Source organism: Gobio gobio (genome assembly GCF_949357685.1).
Source record: "Gobio gobio genome assembly, chromosome: 25".
Taxonomy (NCBI): domain Eukaryota; kingdom Metazoa; phylum Chordata; class Actinopteri; order Cypriniformes; family Gobionidae; genus Gobio; species Gobio gobio.
Window position 1 is genome coordinate 19866745 of NC_137121.1, and position 17454 is coordinate 19884198.

At 38.4% G+C, this 17454-nt stretch overlaps 1 protein-coding gene across 1 annotated transcript in view; it reads right to left on the reverse strand.

Annotated features, from left to right (window-relative positions):
• Nucleotides 1-222: 222 nt before the first annotated feature.
• The window catches only part of LOC307121600 (carbohydrate sulfotransferase 8), a 79293-nt gene continuing 62061 nt past the window's right edge, over nucleotides 223-17454 (reverse strand). The window contains exons 3-4 of the mRNA XM_079809234.1: nucleotides 7601-7641; nucleotides 223-2420 (exon numbers count right to left, since the gene is read on the reverse strand). Coding sequence (XP_079665360.1) covers nucleotides 1353-2420; nucleotides 7601-7641 — 1109 coding nt within the window. The 3' untranslated portion in view covers nucleotides 223-1352. The remainder of the gene's footprint in view (nucleotides 2421-7600; nucleotides 7642-17454) is intronic.

Genomic DNA, 17454 nt, shown 5'->3' on the forward strand with positions numbered 1-17454 from the left:
AAGTCGTCACTCCTCTGTGAGAGATCTAAGACTGGGGTATCGCGCAGCTGACACTCATCATCCAATCACTCACCGGCCTTGCGTCGCTCTCTATAATTTGCGAACGCCGCCATCGCGGGCATCATAAAGTGATCGCACATAGGGCATCAAAACGGCCAGCGCGATACTGCCCCTTTATCTCACTCACTGGGGTTGTAAGGTGGTATTCTTAACACAGTACGTAAGCTGCTTACATACATTTATTGTGGAAGTTGCTTATAAAAATCATTTTTAATTGAAAATGTCTGCTTCAGGTTTATACATCCAACATTTAAGTTTGGAAACTTACTATTTATCTAACAGTTTGAATGTTTTTTCCATACATACAAAATATAGAGATGGATTTTAGGAAGGGTTCATCATGTTTGGGGGTCCTTGGCATCATAAAGTTTGAAAACCCCTGTACTAGGAGACTAGAAATGACTGATATTTTATATGACGTCATTATAACAATAAAAAAGGCAATAATGGATGTTAGTTAGATCTAACTAACATTAAAATATGGTGCGGACATTTATTGATGTACAGAAAACGTCATAATATGAGAAATGTGAAAGTAAGGCAAAGGTGCAGCAGGTCATGCTCTAATACATGACATACTGTAGACAAATTGTTCTTATACGTTCATAAAAAAATGTCGATCTTATCTTTACCAGATGTACCAAATCCAGCAACAATGTTAAATTGAGCATGTTATATTGAGTAAAGTGATACTCAAAGCTGGACTAGTGCTAAAACCTAACACCTTAATGAATAAAATTATGATGATTTTTAGACTATTCTAATTCTATTCTAGTCTAGGCAGTTTGAGAAGACATGACACACTGAGCTAAATCACACACAACATGTGTTAAAGGGATAGTTGACCCAAAAATGAAAATTGTACTCATTTACTCACCTTCACGTCCTTCCAAACCTGTTTGCTCACCTTATTCTGTGTGGGGTGGGTCCACTGTTGTTTTGGACCCAATTGACTTTCATTTTATTTACAAAAACAGCTGAAACTTTCTTTAAAATATTCTTTCTTATATTTTTTGTTCACACAGGTTCGGAATGACATAAGGCTGAGTAATTTTCATTTTGGGATGAACTAACCCTTTAAGGGGTTCTTACTAAATAGAATTAAATAGGTTTGGTAAATAACAAGATAAACGCAAGGACCAGCCTGCAGATATAAATATAGAGTGTGATTAATATTTAACATTACAATTTGTTAACAAATAAACAACATTTTAAAGTCATAAAATAACCTCACTAAGACAAAATATGAACATCAGGCCAACAGAAATTTCATCAGGTAACTGTAACAGGCCTCAGTATAAATCTTTAAACGGTTTGGAGTAGTTGAACATCAGATAATCCATGTAGTAAAAGTCATATGCCCTTTGTCTCTCTGTCACATTTAGCTGTGCAAAATATCTCCTTGTGATTTCCGAAGATGTCCTTTCTGCATTAGGGTTCCTGTCTTTAAAACTAGGGAATGTTAAATTGCTAGGAGCACCGATTCGTCTCAAAAGGAAATTGGCTTCTTCCTCCAGAGTCTCAAATTTCCCAATGAAATCATAGTCCAGCAGGCAGGGGCTGCAGAGATGTCCAACGGGCTCCCAGTGGATGTCCATGCCAACCGGCCGATGCACGTCTAACAAATACTGGATGAACTCCTTGAAGGTCACACCCGCTCCTGTGCGTAAGGCATACTGCGTCGCATTGCTGCGGTATCTTGAGATGATGGGTTTCCCAAACACTGGGTGGTAGTACGAGTTTGGACTCTCGAACTTGTCCCGAAAAGCAGACACTAGCCTTTCGAATGGTTCCCTCAGGAACAGGACTTTGGTGTAGGTCTTCAGACGCCGGATGATGCCCTTTTGATTGAACGAGTCTAAACGTTTGAGGTGATTCCCATAATGCACCTCGTCATGTTGGATCTCTCCCGTGGAAGAAGCGAGACCTTGAAGCACCATGAGCACCCTCTTCCAGTTGGAGCAGCCCGCCTTGGGCACCTCACAGTAGAGGAGTTTGTGCTTGTCTTCCACAAAGATACGGGACACGTGCATGCGGGTTATAGTCTGTTTAATGGTTCCGCTTGTGTATTTGGCACAGACCTCCCTCATAAGCCTCAGACGGGAGCTCTGCACCTGAGTCATTCGCCTGATGCGGCCAGGAGGATCAGAGTTGAGCTGCTGGACAAGTGGGCCGCTCTTAAGGAGGAGTTTGCGGTGGCTCTTTGTGACATGGGACGCAGGGATGTCTCTGGTGTGGATGAGAGAAGAACGCTGGACCCATGGGAAGACTGGAAGTTGCACTGGTTGCACAGGTCTGGGAAAATTGTCTTCTGTTGGATCAGACTGTCTTTCATTGTAAAGACAATAAGTACACTGTTCCTGAAAGAGAGAATAAGAGTACTGTCAGTAACAATAGTCGTGCTTCTTCAACTTCAGTTGTGTGCTTAATTGAATTGAATGTGCACTCTTAGTGGACTTCAAATCCTAAAAATATATATTTTTTAAACTGTATTTGGAGATAATATAATATTAATGAAATAAAATGCGACTTAAGTGAACTTAAAAATGGTTTAATTTAATTACTATTTCTCAACACACTTAAGTACACTTAAAATTACAATTTGCAATAATTTCAGATTATAGGACTTACTCTATATTTGTGTCCCATACAGTGTTGCCACAGTTACTTTGAAAAAGTAATCTGATTACTGATTACTCCTTTAAAAAGTAACTTAGTTACTTTACAGATTACTTGATTTTAAAAGTAACTAAGTTAGATTACAAGTTACTTTATTAGTTACATTCAGCAGTTGCCGACAACACCCCTGCCGCCTCAACATCGAAATGACAACCGTTTTTGCCAACACTCACTTTATTGGAAGTGCATTTTTAACAGTAACGTCAACAATGTATCTCCTGACATTTTAAATTGAAATTAAAAAATATTTCCTGAAAAAAAAAACATGTTTTAATAAAAAATGTAATAAAGACAGTCTTTCTTGACTTCACTTAATATAAAAACTCTCCCCGAGACGCAAGAAGAAAGCAAAAATATATATTTTTACTAAGGAAAATGACAAAAATAGTAACTCACAGTGACTTGGATAAATTACTTTAATCTGATTACTGGTTTGGAAATAGTAACGCGTTAGATTACTCGTTACTGGAAAAAAGTAGTCTGATTAGAGTAATGCGTTACTAAAGCCGCGTTTCCACCGAAATTACCCGGAACTATTTGTACCAGGAACTTTTTTCCCAGGAACTTTTTCTCCCCCAGACCTGCTACAATCTGCGTTTCCACCGCGGTCTAAAGTACCGGGGAGATTAGGCAAATTAGTCCGGTGACGTGGGAATGCGCGCGACTGCTTCTCCCAGTCACCGACGGACATGAATCACTTTTGCGCGATACTGTCTGCAACAATAACAAGTGGAGGAGATGCAAGCAGCGCTGCTTTTGCATACACATTACCAACACTGCTTATTTAAACGTGCACTTTCACCTGCTTTGACCATTTTAATGCAAAATGGGATGATGGGCAATCCAAAATCTGAATGTGTTGTAATAGCTCAATTCCAAAACAAAAGATTTTCTATAAAAGGATAATGAGGTTTCAGTCATTCATGACAGATGTGTGAAAAGTTAATTGAATGAAAACAATAGACTGAATTAAGCGGTTGAAAGATTAGGTACTAGACTGCAAGTATTTTATTTTTTATCACAATAACATCTCTTAACATTCACAGCAAAAAAAAAGTCACATGACTAGTATTACAATATGCTTCATTAAATGCATAATTTTAGAGACTTCTTCCTCAAATTTGAAATGAAGCAGGACCACACTTATGGCTTCACTTAAGTTGTGGTTATAAGTTATTATACTACATTCACATAGTTATACATTTAAAAATATAATAATATAATATAAATATAATATAAATATTTGGGTTTTCTAGATATGTTTATGTGCATATTCAGAAAGACTTGCGAGCAGCAGCCCTTTTATTTGCTTCGTACACTATATGAATACAATTAGAATGTGGTTATATAGTTAGAATGTGGAAATTAAAGACACAGTGACATTTTACACATTTGACTTTATTTTAGACAGATTAGTTCTTACAAAATTAAAATAAGTGTGCAAAGACAAATAAATTACTAGAACAATAAAATGAAAATATAAAATGTGAAAACAATATAAAAAAAAGTGTATTTTTCAGTAACCTGTCCAAGAGCTGTGCCAACACGTACAATATATAAAGTACAAATGTGGTAGTGCAAATGCTTCATTCAAGCGGCTGGTCATTGTGGCTACTTCTTGAACGACTGGACAAACTGTCCAAGAACAGACAGAAACCCGGTCTGAAAGTCCCTCTGCTTTCTTCCGCTTCTGACTGGTGGAATGCCAACTCTTGCCTCCTCATCTCTCCTCGGCCTGGCTCTCCAGTAACAGCTGAATATATTGGTCAGTTCTTGTCCATGCTGCAGGACGGCCCGGTTAGCATCCTCCATGTCCCTCAGTGCATCAAGAAAGTCACAGTCCCTTTTCCTTTTCTCTAAGTAGAAAAATTGCACTGAAACACATGGAAATTAATACACAAGGCAACCATGAAACAATAGAAACCATCAATTAATTATTTAAAGTGTTTTCACTACAAATAATGAACAATTGTTTGCCCAGCTTGAACAATGCCCAGTGTGCCATTTTTATCATGGGCAATTTAAGTTTACAATTAAAAACAACAAAACTACTCAAAACCATTAAGGATTACACATCAGTTTTTAAATATATACACATTTTTGTCAGCTTTATACCTCTGCGTGTGTGTGTGTTTCGGCAGGAGACACGGGACGTGGGTTAACGTACTGGTGACAGCGGGGGAAAACACGCTGGTCTCCGTTGCCTGCAATTCATCAGGGCCACTCGTTACACCTGGAAAAGCACGTTGAAAAAAGTTACTGCAACGTGTTTAAACACTGCAACGAGTTTAATAGATGATACCAAGATGAGATATTTACCTTCAACCCACTCGGATTCCTGGATGGTTTCCAACAACGCACTAGCCGAGTCTTTCGTTACCGCTGTACCAGAAAAGGACGGTCTGTGTCCCAACAATACGCCGGTCGGAACCGCTCCGGTTGTTATCCTTTAATTTCTTGTAATCTTGTCTTAATTTCTTCAACTTCTCTCTGCACTGTTTTCCAGTGTGACTGGAACCGAGTCGATATCTTCAGGTATACCTTTTCATTGCGGGTCACAGTTTCCAGTTCCCGCTGGATGTCCTCCTCCGCTTATATGCTCAATAAAGCCTGAGCCTCGTCGTCGGTCCATCGGTCGAATTTTTTGTTGAACTCCATTGTTGCAAAGAAAATATTTACTGAACGCAGAACCCACGAAACCCACCTCGCAAAAGACTTGTAAATATGGCGGTGGAAAAAAAATGCTGCGAGAGCTCAACCAATCAGCATGTTCAGCGCCCAAGTCCCACCCCCGAAAGTTCGCGAACTTTTCAAAAGTACCACCTCGCAAGCAGGGCCGTTTGGAGGGGGAAATATTTACCCGGAACTTCATTTAGACCCTGGTTCCTGCGGTCGAAACACACAGAGTTCCCCCCCAAAGTTCCTGGTTCCGGGGTAAAGTTCCTGCGGTGGAAACGCGGCTTAAGTAACACGTTACTGGAATCACTGGTCCCAAATGACGCACAATATACACTATGCACTTATACACGATGTACTTATGCACTATGTACTCAACCGTGTAGTGTATGAACTTTACATGGTTATTTTGTCATTCAACATCGGAATCTGGTAGCGCCTCCCCCTCCGCTACGTAATTAAATCTGCGACAGTTGAGTGCATGAAGTGTACAACATTCCACACTTAATTTTTTGAGTGTGACCACACTACTTACTCTGTTTATACTTAAAAACGTTATATAATAGTACATAAGTATGTGAATTGTGACGCAGCTTAAATCATTGTGTTTCAAAGAAGTACACTTATTTTGATGTTTATCACATACTAAAGCATATCAAGCACTTAATTATATTTTTAAGATAATATATTAAAAGTTAATATATTTTAAATGTACTTAATTGCAACTTCCTCATTTAAATGTGTGAATACATGATACAAACGTTTTAAAAGAAATAACATTAAAGTATATTTAGACACTTTGCTTGCTATGATACGGAATATCTGCGGAAGAGGTTGTCACAGATAGTTTGTTTCTGTATTGATTCTATATAAAAATGCTCTGGCTCTTGTTTTAAATTATTTTGTTCCGTTATTATGCTTGTTGTTGTCATCTGTTGACAATGTACAAGTAGAATGTGGCGGTTGGTCGGTGTTGCATTTGTCCCGCCCCTCCTCCACTGTGATTGGACGGCTGGGTAAAAAGCGACAGTGATGAGCGCTGTGTTTTAATCAAAGTTGAACATTCTTCAACTTTCAACGACTGGTAAAAAACGCTGAGCAGTTAAAAAATAAAAAAGCAATAAAAAATTAATTTAATTGCAATTAACATACAAAAGCATTACATTAGTTTGCACTTAAGTATATTATTTTAAAGTATTAAATACTTCTGTAATAATAAATTTTTTTTTTTACTTTTAAAAGTATGTTACAGGGGTTGATTTCTATCAAAACTTTTTTGATCAAAAAAAGTTGTGTTTTATTATGTTCCCATTAAAACTTTGTCTGGCTATCACCAGACCAAGCTCAATTTAAGATTGAACATTGGTCTGGGAAGACTGCTCTGTATTTTCTACTGCACAAGAGGCGTGATAAACGAGCATAAATTAAATGACTCTGTACGCAATTTGGATAGTCCTTCAACCAATCAGACCACAAGAGCCGTGATCAACCCGCCAATAGCGCGCCAGGTGGACAAGCCAGTCTGAGATTGGTTCCCGCAAAAGTGTAACCGAAGCAGTAGAAATTAATTACAGGTTTCCAGACTGAGTTGCAAGGGGAAATCAAATCGCCGGCAGACCAGGCTAGGTTTACCCAGTCTAATTAAAACTGATTTCAAAAATATTTTTGCTTTACCCTTGTCCCAGACCCAGACTTTTAATCTGAAATTATGAAAAGCCATCAAAAAACGGTGCAAAAAAAGTGCAAAAATATGATTTAATTGACTGTATTTAGGATACACAAATACAAGCTATAAAATTAGTCTAAGCAAGGAAAAGGAGTATTGCCATTTTATTCCAAAAATGTCATTTCCACACAATGTTCTGTCAAACAAAACATAATTTGAGATGTGGTGGAAATTCTCTGCTGGATATTGTTAGCAAACAAATTAAATAAGCAAATTAAATTGAATAAACTAGTGAGAGTGTGAAAAGCGTATTTTAATGTTTAAAAAGACCATCTATCAACACAGTAAAGAACTAATTCATGGGCTCTATAAGCATTTACAATAGAAGGTTGTGGTTTTGAAGTCTTGTCTGTCCAATTGCAACCACCAAGTGGTGCTAGTGCACAGTAATTCCAGTGCACATGACATGAAGCAGGCACTTGTGAAAAACCTTGTGATTGTTCATACGAATAAGCTTACCTTTCTTATGGCCTGCACTTGGGAGAATATGACCTTTGCACCTGAGGGAAAAGAAAGAGAGGGAATGTTAGGATGACATTTCAGGCTTATTCATTTTTACAGTCCATGTACCATGAAAGTGAACTTTTGGGTTCAGGAATTTTCAACGAGCTGCTTATATTCAAAGCGCAACCATTGAGAAGTTATACTGAAACCGCAGTACACCCGAATGTGCTGAAATAAAGGAGCATATGGCTTAGTGAAGTGGTGTCCTTGCTTTAGTTTTTCCTCATACATAGACGAAGTGAAGAGAAAGGGCGGGTGGACAGAGGGAGGTTGACTCCTGTGGCCGACTGCTAATGTTTATGTGCCATTGCTTGCAGTAGCTCCAGATGGTCTCCCAGCAGCCTGACAAACATCATCTTGACATCAAAGGTTATTGTGTATGAACGGAGGTGTGTGTCAAAAGATATTCAGACAGATATTGGTTAGTATTCACCATGGGAAAAGTCTGCAGTCTAAAGTGTAGACCTTCTTAATGGGGAAGGAGATTCGAAGCTGAGTCATAGTGAATCAGGCTTTGCAGCTCTGGCAGAGATGTCTCAATGCTTTGACACTGACCTATGGAAGGGCAGAGACCAGCATCGATTAGATGCCAAAGCCATGACACTTTTTGTTGATGGATTCATTGCAGGCGGAGGCCTGACTCGGGTTTGAGAGCTACAGCAGGTTATTTACAGGCAAGGAGAAGGGGCTGGGGGGGAGACGACTGTCCTTCCCAGGGATGCTTTTTCTACTGTAATCTGTCAAAACTTACTGTGAAAGATTCAAAGGCGCATATTATTCCAAAGAAAAAATGTCCTTGTAATATTTCAATCAAAATGTAATAGTTTACACACAGTTCACAGAGACAAAGAATGTGTTTTTGCTTTTATAAAAAGTAAAAAATAAATAAATAAATAAAAAAGCAGTGAGATATGACGCAACGACTAAAGATGTTCGTCTAGACTCTAGCACATGGGTGATTCTATAATTGCAGGTACGTTTGGTGTACAAATGCTTTTTTAAATGGTTATATTTTTTATTATTTTAATAATTTGTTGCTCATTGTATCACAAGATGTTACAGGCCATAACAACATAATGCTCCGTAAAAAGTGTCATATTTATTATTGTTGTCCGAATTAGTCAGTGTATTTTTTCCATCATGTATCATTGTATAATCAAAATATTTTATTTTACTTTTCATTTGGTAATATTTCATTTATTTTATTTATAAAAGCCCCAAATAGTGATTTTCCTAATTGTACAACATTAAATTGTTTAAAAATAACTTTTATCTTATAAAAATGTGTCCATAAATCTTGCATCAATTCTGTTACTGTATTATACTTTGCCTTTAAATTGGTGGAATTATCTCCCACAACTATGTAGGATACAGGAAATGATATCACTTTCCCTCACTGGTCAGATCTGAAGCACTGAAAGGTATGTGTGCTCTCTCTATGAGAAAATATTGTAATCTAAAAATTTCTTTTGTAAAACGTTAAACTTGTTACCACAATATCAAAAGGAAAACAGCATTGATCACTGATCACACAGTGGGTTGTTTAAAAGCCTTTTAATCATGATTTCATTAGTGCCATGTGCTATTTATCCTAGGAAGTTGAGTTTTTGGCTAAAAAGTTAAAAAGAAAATGTCAATCATGTAACCGTCAAGCTCTGTTACCAATGTTATGTCTGTAACAGAACTGACAAACAATACTATAAAGAAATTATTTCGTTAAAAGAAAAAAAGGAAGTAACTTAACTTTGGGAAGCACTGAATTATTAAAATTGAATATGTTTTCAATAAGAAAGAAGTCTTTTTCCTTAACTTTTTGGAATGTAAAATGTATATCCAATTATTGAATCACTCACATTTAGAAAAACGGTTAAAAACTGTGTATTGGAACACAAAAATGCACCTTTACTCTTCCTCTGAAACGTTTCATTCATGACACTTCTGGGGCACGTTCAAAGCTCAAACCGGTGTGCAACGGTTTCCGGTTGAACGTCATGTCATCAACGCAGCACCGTTTCCATTTAAAAAACGTTTTGCAACGTTTTGTTGGGGCTGAACGCAGCCCAGGTCTCTACACTGTAACTCTGGGTTCCTCAAACTCTGTCCTGGAGGGCCGCTGTCCTGCAGAGTTTAGCTCCAACCCTGATCAAACTCACCTGAGCAAGCTAATCAAGGTCTTCAGAATCACTAGAAAATCACAGGAAGGTGTGTTTGATCAGGGTTGTAGCTAAACTCTTCAGGACAGCGGCCCTCCAGGACCGAGTTTGAGGAACCCTGCTGTAACTGGTCAAAAAAAAATGTATCCGGTGTTTCCTGCACAAAACAACGATGTCCAATTTGCAAAATAATATTATTATAAGTTCACCACAGCCTGACTGAACAGCGAGTGATTTCTGTAAGAAACGGAAACTTACATTAGTCTGTTTATTGACTACTGACAACTCAATTCAAAATCAAACAGTTCCTGATGGATAAAATCAAGTTTAAATTCTGTCTTACTCAAAAATCAGTGATATCACAGAAGTAAAATGGGTTGCGTATGGCAGTTCAAGTTTTTGACTGATTCATCAAAAGCCATCATATATTTCAACAAATGCTAATAAAACCTGTTTAGTGTATAGACTGATTACAAATAAATACAAAGAGTCATATTTCCCTTCACAGTTCTGGAAAACAATACAGTTGATTGCATTGGTGCATAAAACTACATGTAATCTGATTTGGAAGTTCCCTGTAATAAGGACACTATAGGTTGTAATTTCCCATAGATGAGAGAGGGTAAGCATTTCAAAGAGAATTTGCAAAATATTCATGGTGTTTCTTCTCTTTTATTCATAAATTCATAAGATCCTGCTGGTAAGCCTGTTTTATCCTGCACAATTTGTGTCATAATGCATTATTTCACTCAATCTGGCCACAATGCTGTGTGCTGTGGTACGAGTGAATACCAGCATAAGGATCAACACATAGTGTATACCATTACCAAACTGTGCAGAATTTGTCACAAAATTATGGCATTTATTTAGGAAGGGCTCATCTATGTCTGAAATGTTTTTTTTTGCATGTTGAAGTACATTTTCCTCACTGCAAATAAACAAAATATTATCAAAGCTTAAAATATGATGAATCAACCATGTATAAACCCATGCAAATTATTTGTCATGAATTATTAAATGAACCATACTCTCGAAAAAATTATGTGAGTCGGGATAAGTTACTAATAGTAAGTGATAGTGAGCTATTACCATTACAAATACTATTGATATTAAAAAAACATACATAATGTTGAATAATTTTTCACTATATTCAAATATTCTGAAAATTAAACCATTTCCTGGCTGGTTTATTAAAAATGGAAATAATGTAACATTGGAATGGGATTGTGCATTGATTTTTCTGATTTATGTTCATATTTATATTTAAAATGTAAATTGTATAAATAATCTCCAATGATTTTTAGTTTTTTGCAAAGTCTTATTTTTGAGGCATTATTTTATAGGTACACTGTATTGCCAAAAGTTTTGGGACGCCTGCCTTTACATGCACATGAACTTTAATGACATTGCATTCTTAATCCGTAGGGTTTAATATGGTGGTGGCCCACCCTTTACAGCTCTAACAGCTTCAACTCTTCTGGGAAGGCTTTCCACAAGGTTTAGGAGTGTGTTTATGGGAATCTTTGACCGTTCTTCTAGAAGTGCATTTGTGAGGTCAGGCACTGGTGTTGGACGAGAAGGCCTGGCTCGCAGTCTCTACTCTAATTCATCCCAAAGGTGTTCTATCGGGTTGAGGTCAGGACTCTGTGCAGGCCAGTCAAGTTCCTCCACACAAAAATATGAGACCTATCAGGTCCCTTCATTGGCAGCAGTTCAATTAACACCTTCAAGGTCCAGAAAGGTATTAAAATTGTTCAAATATGTGTCCATGTGTCTCCAGTGGTTCAACCTTAATGTTATGAAGCGTTGAGAATACTTTTAGTGCGCAAACACAAACAAAAATAACGATTTTATTCAACAATTTCGTTCTAGCCTGTGTCAGTCTGCTACACAGTTTACACTGGTCAGCTCCTGCATCAGCATCACACGCATGTGTCGTGGTGCTCACGTGAACGGCTGCCGTAGAACTCGAAAGCGGAAAGAAATTGTTGAATAAAGTTGTTATTTTTGTTTGTGTTTGCGAACAAAAAGTGTTCTTGTTGCTTCATAAAATTAAGGTTGAACCACTGGAGTCACATGGACAATTTGAACAATGTTTAAATACCTTTCTGGACCTTGAAGGTGTTAATTAAATTGCTGTCTATGGAGGGTCAGAGAGCTCTCGGATTTCATCAAAAATATCTTCATTTGTGTTCCGAAGATGAACGACATCAGGGTGAGTAATTAATGACAGAAATGTCATTTTTGGGTGAACTATCCCTTTAATCCTTATTATTAATCAATTATAATTGAACTTGCTACAATTCAAAGGTGTTAAAGTTCTATTGTAAAGTTATAAAAATGAATATCAAGTAGCACAGGATGAAGAGATGAAAAGATAGTATGCTCTCGCACGGATGCACAGCTTTGTGCGTTGACCTGACTGCATGCAATTCTCTCACGCTCTATGGGTCTGCAAGATCTCTCACTTGAGTGGGAGGAGGTGAGACAGGGAGGAAAAGAGAAGGCAGGAGAGATTGTGTGAAAGATAACGGACGATCCCTGTAAACAGCTAATGTCTTTGCCGCTGCGCGTCTCCCTCCTGCTGGCACCGGCAGATCACTCAGTTCTATTAGATCAGAGTCTCGTCAGAGACGGCCGACCTAAACGACATGAGGTGAAGCAGAAGAGCGACACTGCTGCACGGTAGGAGCTGGCAGTAATGGAGCACTGCAGACAGCCTCAATCCCGATGACTTCATAGCTTATGAATAACTCAAATCCCAGGAGGAGAGGAGGAACACGGAACGAGGGGCTCTCACTGGTCCCACCACCGTCTGATCTTCTAGAATGCTCTAGTACCCACTAGTCCTATCTAAAGTTACATTTCTATAAAAGAAACTGAAAAAAACTGTTGAAGGGCATTGTAAATCACTACTTTTGATATAAATAGAACTTCTTGGAAGTAATTGTCACGGCAAAATCTGTAAAAAAAAGAGGAGATAGGGACCTATACGTGTATGCAGCTCTTCTACATGAATCCAGGTATAGTGAGAAACGTGATCACTTCACAAACATGGCAAAGACAGCATTCAACACTAAACAGAGGGAACTAACGGTAATGAATACAAGATAGTGAGGAACTAAACAAGAGACAGATAATAATGATGAGAAACCAACAAACTAGCAATGGGAACCAAGGAAACAGGAAACCAAGAACATACAAAAGTCCAAGAAAATGAAACTGAAACAAAAACTGGAGTGGTCTTTCAAGACAAAATCTAGAAATGTTTGTCTATTTAGTATAATGTAGCTTTCTTGTCACTTAAAATGTGTTTTACGGTGATTAAAATGAAATATTAAAGTAAAATTGACAAAAATTGATGAATAAAACTACATTTCAGGTTTTTTTAGAACAAAACTATGACTAATGCAATGCAAATGCAAATGGTAAAAAATAGTAATCTGAGAGTGTAAAAACAGTCTGACAAAGGAGCTAGGACACTGTAAAAAGTGATCAGTTGACTTTGAAGTATGTTTATTTTAAGGCAACCGGTTTCCTCACTGTATTTACCTTAAGTCAATCAATCACTTTTTGTGTATGTATGTAGAAGTTTATATAATTGTAATATAATTTATTAGTAGTACTATTATTATAGTATTAATTAATATTTTGAATGTTATGTCCTTTTGTCATTTTTTATATTTCTATTTAGTTTTATTTATATTTTGAGTTTTAGTCATAAAAAAAAAAAACAGGCGATTTTTGCCTTTTTTGTGATAGGATAGTATAGAGTGGACAGGAAGCGAGGTGGAAGAAAGAGAGAGAGAGAGAGAGAGGGGGATGGGAACAGGAAAGGTCTGCGAGCCAGGACTTGAACTCGGGTTGGCCGAAGTGCAACGGTGCTGCCCACAAGGTTATCGGCACCGACTACAGTAGTTTTAGTCATTTTAGTACTTCACCTTATTTTATTTCAGTTAGCTGGCTGTTCAGTTCATTGTTTTTCATCTACATTTTTTTAAATCTTATTTCAACTTGCATCTCGATTAAATTAATGAAAACGTTTTTAGTTAGAAAATAGAAATAAAAACACCAAGTTTCATAAAACGTAGCATAATTAGTTAGGAGAAGCGCAATAATATAACATTACTTCTAAAGGTAACATTTCCCCACACAAGCAGGAGATAACCATCATATGAAATATTATATCATCTTGTTGGGTTCTTTTATGCCACATGCTATTGATATGATATGGATTAAGATACTCCTTCACTGATGCTTGAGTGCAGTTGAATACATATAAAGTTATACAACAGACATCTGAAGAGGCAGAGAAGAGCAAAAGCCAGCAGAGTGCCTGTCACATCTAATGCAGGAGCTCTTTGTTTACCACGGTGCAGCTTTACACAAAATCAAATCAATATGTCATAAACATGGCGACAGTCTCCGGCACGATGAGATGTTACTGATTTGACAGAAACAGAGAAGCAAGGTTTACACTCCAATAGCAGACGAGGGGGTCAAGGTTTGGCTGGTTAGTAAGGTCCAATTGGTCCCTATAACTAAAAAGTCCACACAATAAAAAAACACAACAAAATATCACCATTATATAACATACTTTCTAGCTAATACATTGTACAATTGTTTAACATTTGGAGGGCAGAGAGGTATCGTGTGTTCAAACACTGAGAGCAATAATGAGGCTAAATTTAGTGGTAAAATAAGCAGCTGTCAACATCTGCGTTCGCAGTCGCACACAGTGTGAGACGTGGTGACTGACTATAATAACGGCTTCCTGATATTAGTCCTTTTCATTAGACTTAATGCACTGTGAAAAACTCCCTTCATTTTCACACAACTGATTTGTATGCCTGTCTAACCTTGTTAGAATCCAGCAACAACTAAATCAGGAAGACTTAGTCTGTTACCATAAATAATAGTAAATAAGCCAATTGGTGCATTAGAGATGAGTTAAATTCACCTTGAAATATTAACTCAACTTGAGGGCGTATGGATGCTCAGCCTCAACTGTCTATATAAGCAAAGATGTGGCAAGAAAGCAGATTATATCAGGTATCAAAGCATGATGTGTTTATAAGAACGAAAAAAGTTCAAATGTATTTGCCAGACAGACAGTGTATTGGTGTGTATATGTGTGTTTCTTTCAAATAGCTTTAAAACTCAGGACTGAGTAAAAGAATTTCACCTTGGTTTGAAGGTAATTGTTGCCTGGCTGCAGGAATATGAATTTAAAAGTTAAAAATAAAAATGTATCACCTTTAGTTCTGCTCTCTATACCATGGGATTTTTTTAATCGTCTTATTGCAATGTACTGTTTTCTATTTGAATATATTTTAAAATGTTATTTATTCCTGTGATGGCAAAGCTGAATTTTCAGCATCATACCTCCAGTATTCAGTGTCACATGATCCTTCAGAAATCATTCTAATATGATGATTTGATGCTCCTCTCCTCGAACTGTCACCTTATCGTGGTGGAGGGCTTTGAGTACCCGAATGCTCCAGGGAGCTATGTTGTCTGGGGCTATATGCCCCTGGTAGGGTCTCCCAAGGCAAACAGGTCCTTGGTGACGGGCCAGACTAAGAACAGTTCACAAACCCTCTATGAGTACAGTTATAACAAGGGCCGTGATGTTGCCCGGCATGGCGCAGCCGGGGCCCCACCCTGGAGCCAGGCCCGGGGTTGGGGCTCATATGCGAGCGCCTGGTGGCCGGGCCTCCACCCATGGGGCCCGGCCGGGCTCAGCCCGAAGGAGCGGCATGGGGCCGCCCTCCTGTGGGCTCACCACCTGCAGGAGGGGTCAGTGCTTAGTGGATCGGGCGACAGTCGAAGGCGAGGCCCCCGACGACCCGATCTCTGGACACGTTCCCAGGCCACCGGGAGGAGGCCCCGGGGAAGACCTAGGACACGCTGGAGGGATTATGTCTCCCGGCTGGCCTGGGAGGTTCCTGGCCTTCCTCAGGGTTCCCCCGGAAGAGCTGGAGGAAGTGGCTAGGGAGAGGGAAGTCTGGGTGTCTCTGCTTAGACTTGTTGCCCCTGCGACCCGGCCCCCGGATAAGCGGAAGACAATGGATGGATGGATTTGATGCTCAAGAAACATTTCTTATCATTATCAATGTTGAATAAAGTTAAGCTGCTTAATATTTTTGTGAAACTTTTTTTCAGGATCCTTTGATGAATAGAAAGTTCAAAGAAATCATCAATAAATCAGAATTATTTATTTAACATATAATGTAAACGCATGTACTGTCTGTCACTATTGATCAAATGAATGCGTCCTTGTTTATTAATTTCTTCTAAATAAATAATCTTACTGACCCCAAACGTTTGAACAGTAGTGTGTTTATAAATTTTTACTAAAGTTATGATGGAAGATATTTAATACTTTCATGATGAATCTCCAAGAGTTTCTTTGTTAATCCAAAATTCTTGGATTTATGCCTAAAAAAAATTCAGGCGAGTGTCTGCCGCCTACACTATAAAAGCAATCCGGTCGCATCTTAATACCAGTTGTAAACAGGCCATAGTTCGACTACTGTCACTTTTGATCAAATTAATATGCCGTGCTGAAAGAAAATGACTGACCCTAAACTTTTGAACGGTACAGTACTGTATATGTTTCAAATTGTGAATCAGGAAATCAAATGCTTGGGCCTGATGTCCAGTAAAGGGATAACTCACCTAAAAACACAAAGGAATATATTTGGAAGAATGTTTGTAACCAAGCAGTCAATGGTGGCGGGGGGCAAGATCTGCTTGGTTACGAACATTCTTCCAAATATCTTCCTTTGCGTTCAGCAGAACAAAGAAATGTATACAGGTTTGGAACAACTTGAGCGTGACTAAATTATAAATTATTTTTTGAACTATGCCTTTAGTATATGTTATATGTTAGTGGGCTGAAAGACGGTACCAATGTCAAGACAAACTCCCAGCGCTAAGGTCTAGGGGGTGTGTAAGTTAGTTAAGAAGTCGGAAGCTGACAGCACGAGGTGAAGGAAGGTGGGACATGAATGTTAATCAAGCTAATGAAGTTCTGGAGAGAGCGCAGGCTCATGCAGAGAGAGGGCAGAGAGCCAGATATCACACACACACACAAAGCAGCTAACAACAGACGGATGTGCCACCAGGGGGCCCGCTGGTACACAACAGGAGTAAACAAGTAAACAGCTTACAATAAATGAGTCTCTTTACACATTTCCAAAATGTCCGGGTTAGTCAAGGACAACAGCATCGATGAAAAGAGTGCGTATATTGAAAAAGTAGGCTATTTGTAAATAAACACGCGAGTGTGTGTGTCTCCATGGGACGATAATTGGATGTAGAGTCTGCGACGTGTTCATCAGACGGCAGAAGGACACTTGACTGAAAATGGGCCGGATTCGAGCAGGAAATGGCCAGACACAAATTGCAAACTACATTCTTAACAACCATATCCATCAGGTCATCCATCCTTATAGCCATCTAACCGTTCCTCTGTCCAATCAATCACAAAATCTATCACCCCATCACTCACTAAATCCTTCTATCTTGCTGCGATTTGCTCATTTTCCCTCCCTCTCACGCAGTTCATTCATTCGTCCCCTTCTTGACGGTGGCAGCCAGAGGTGTTTACTCTTCCTGTGACTGCCAGGTATAAATATTGATGTGTGGACG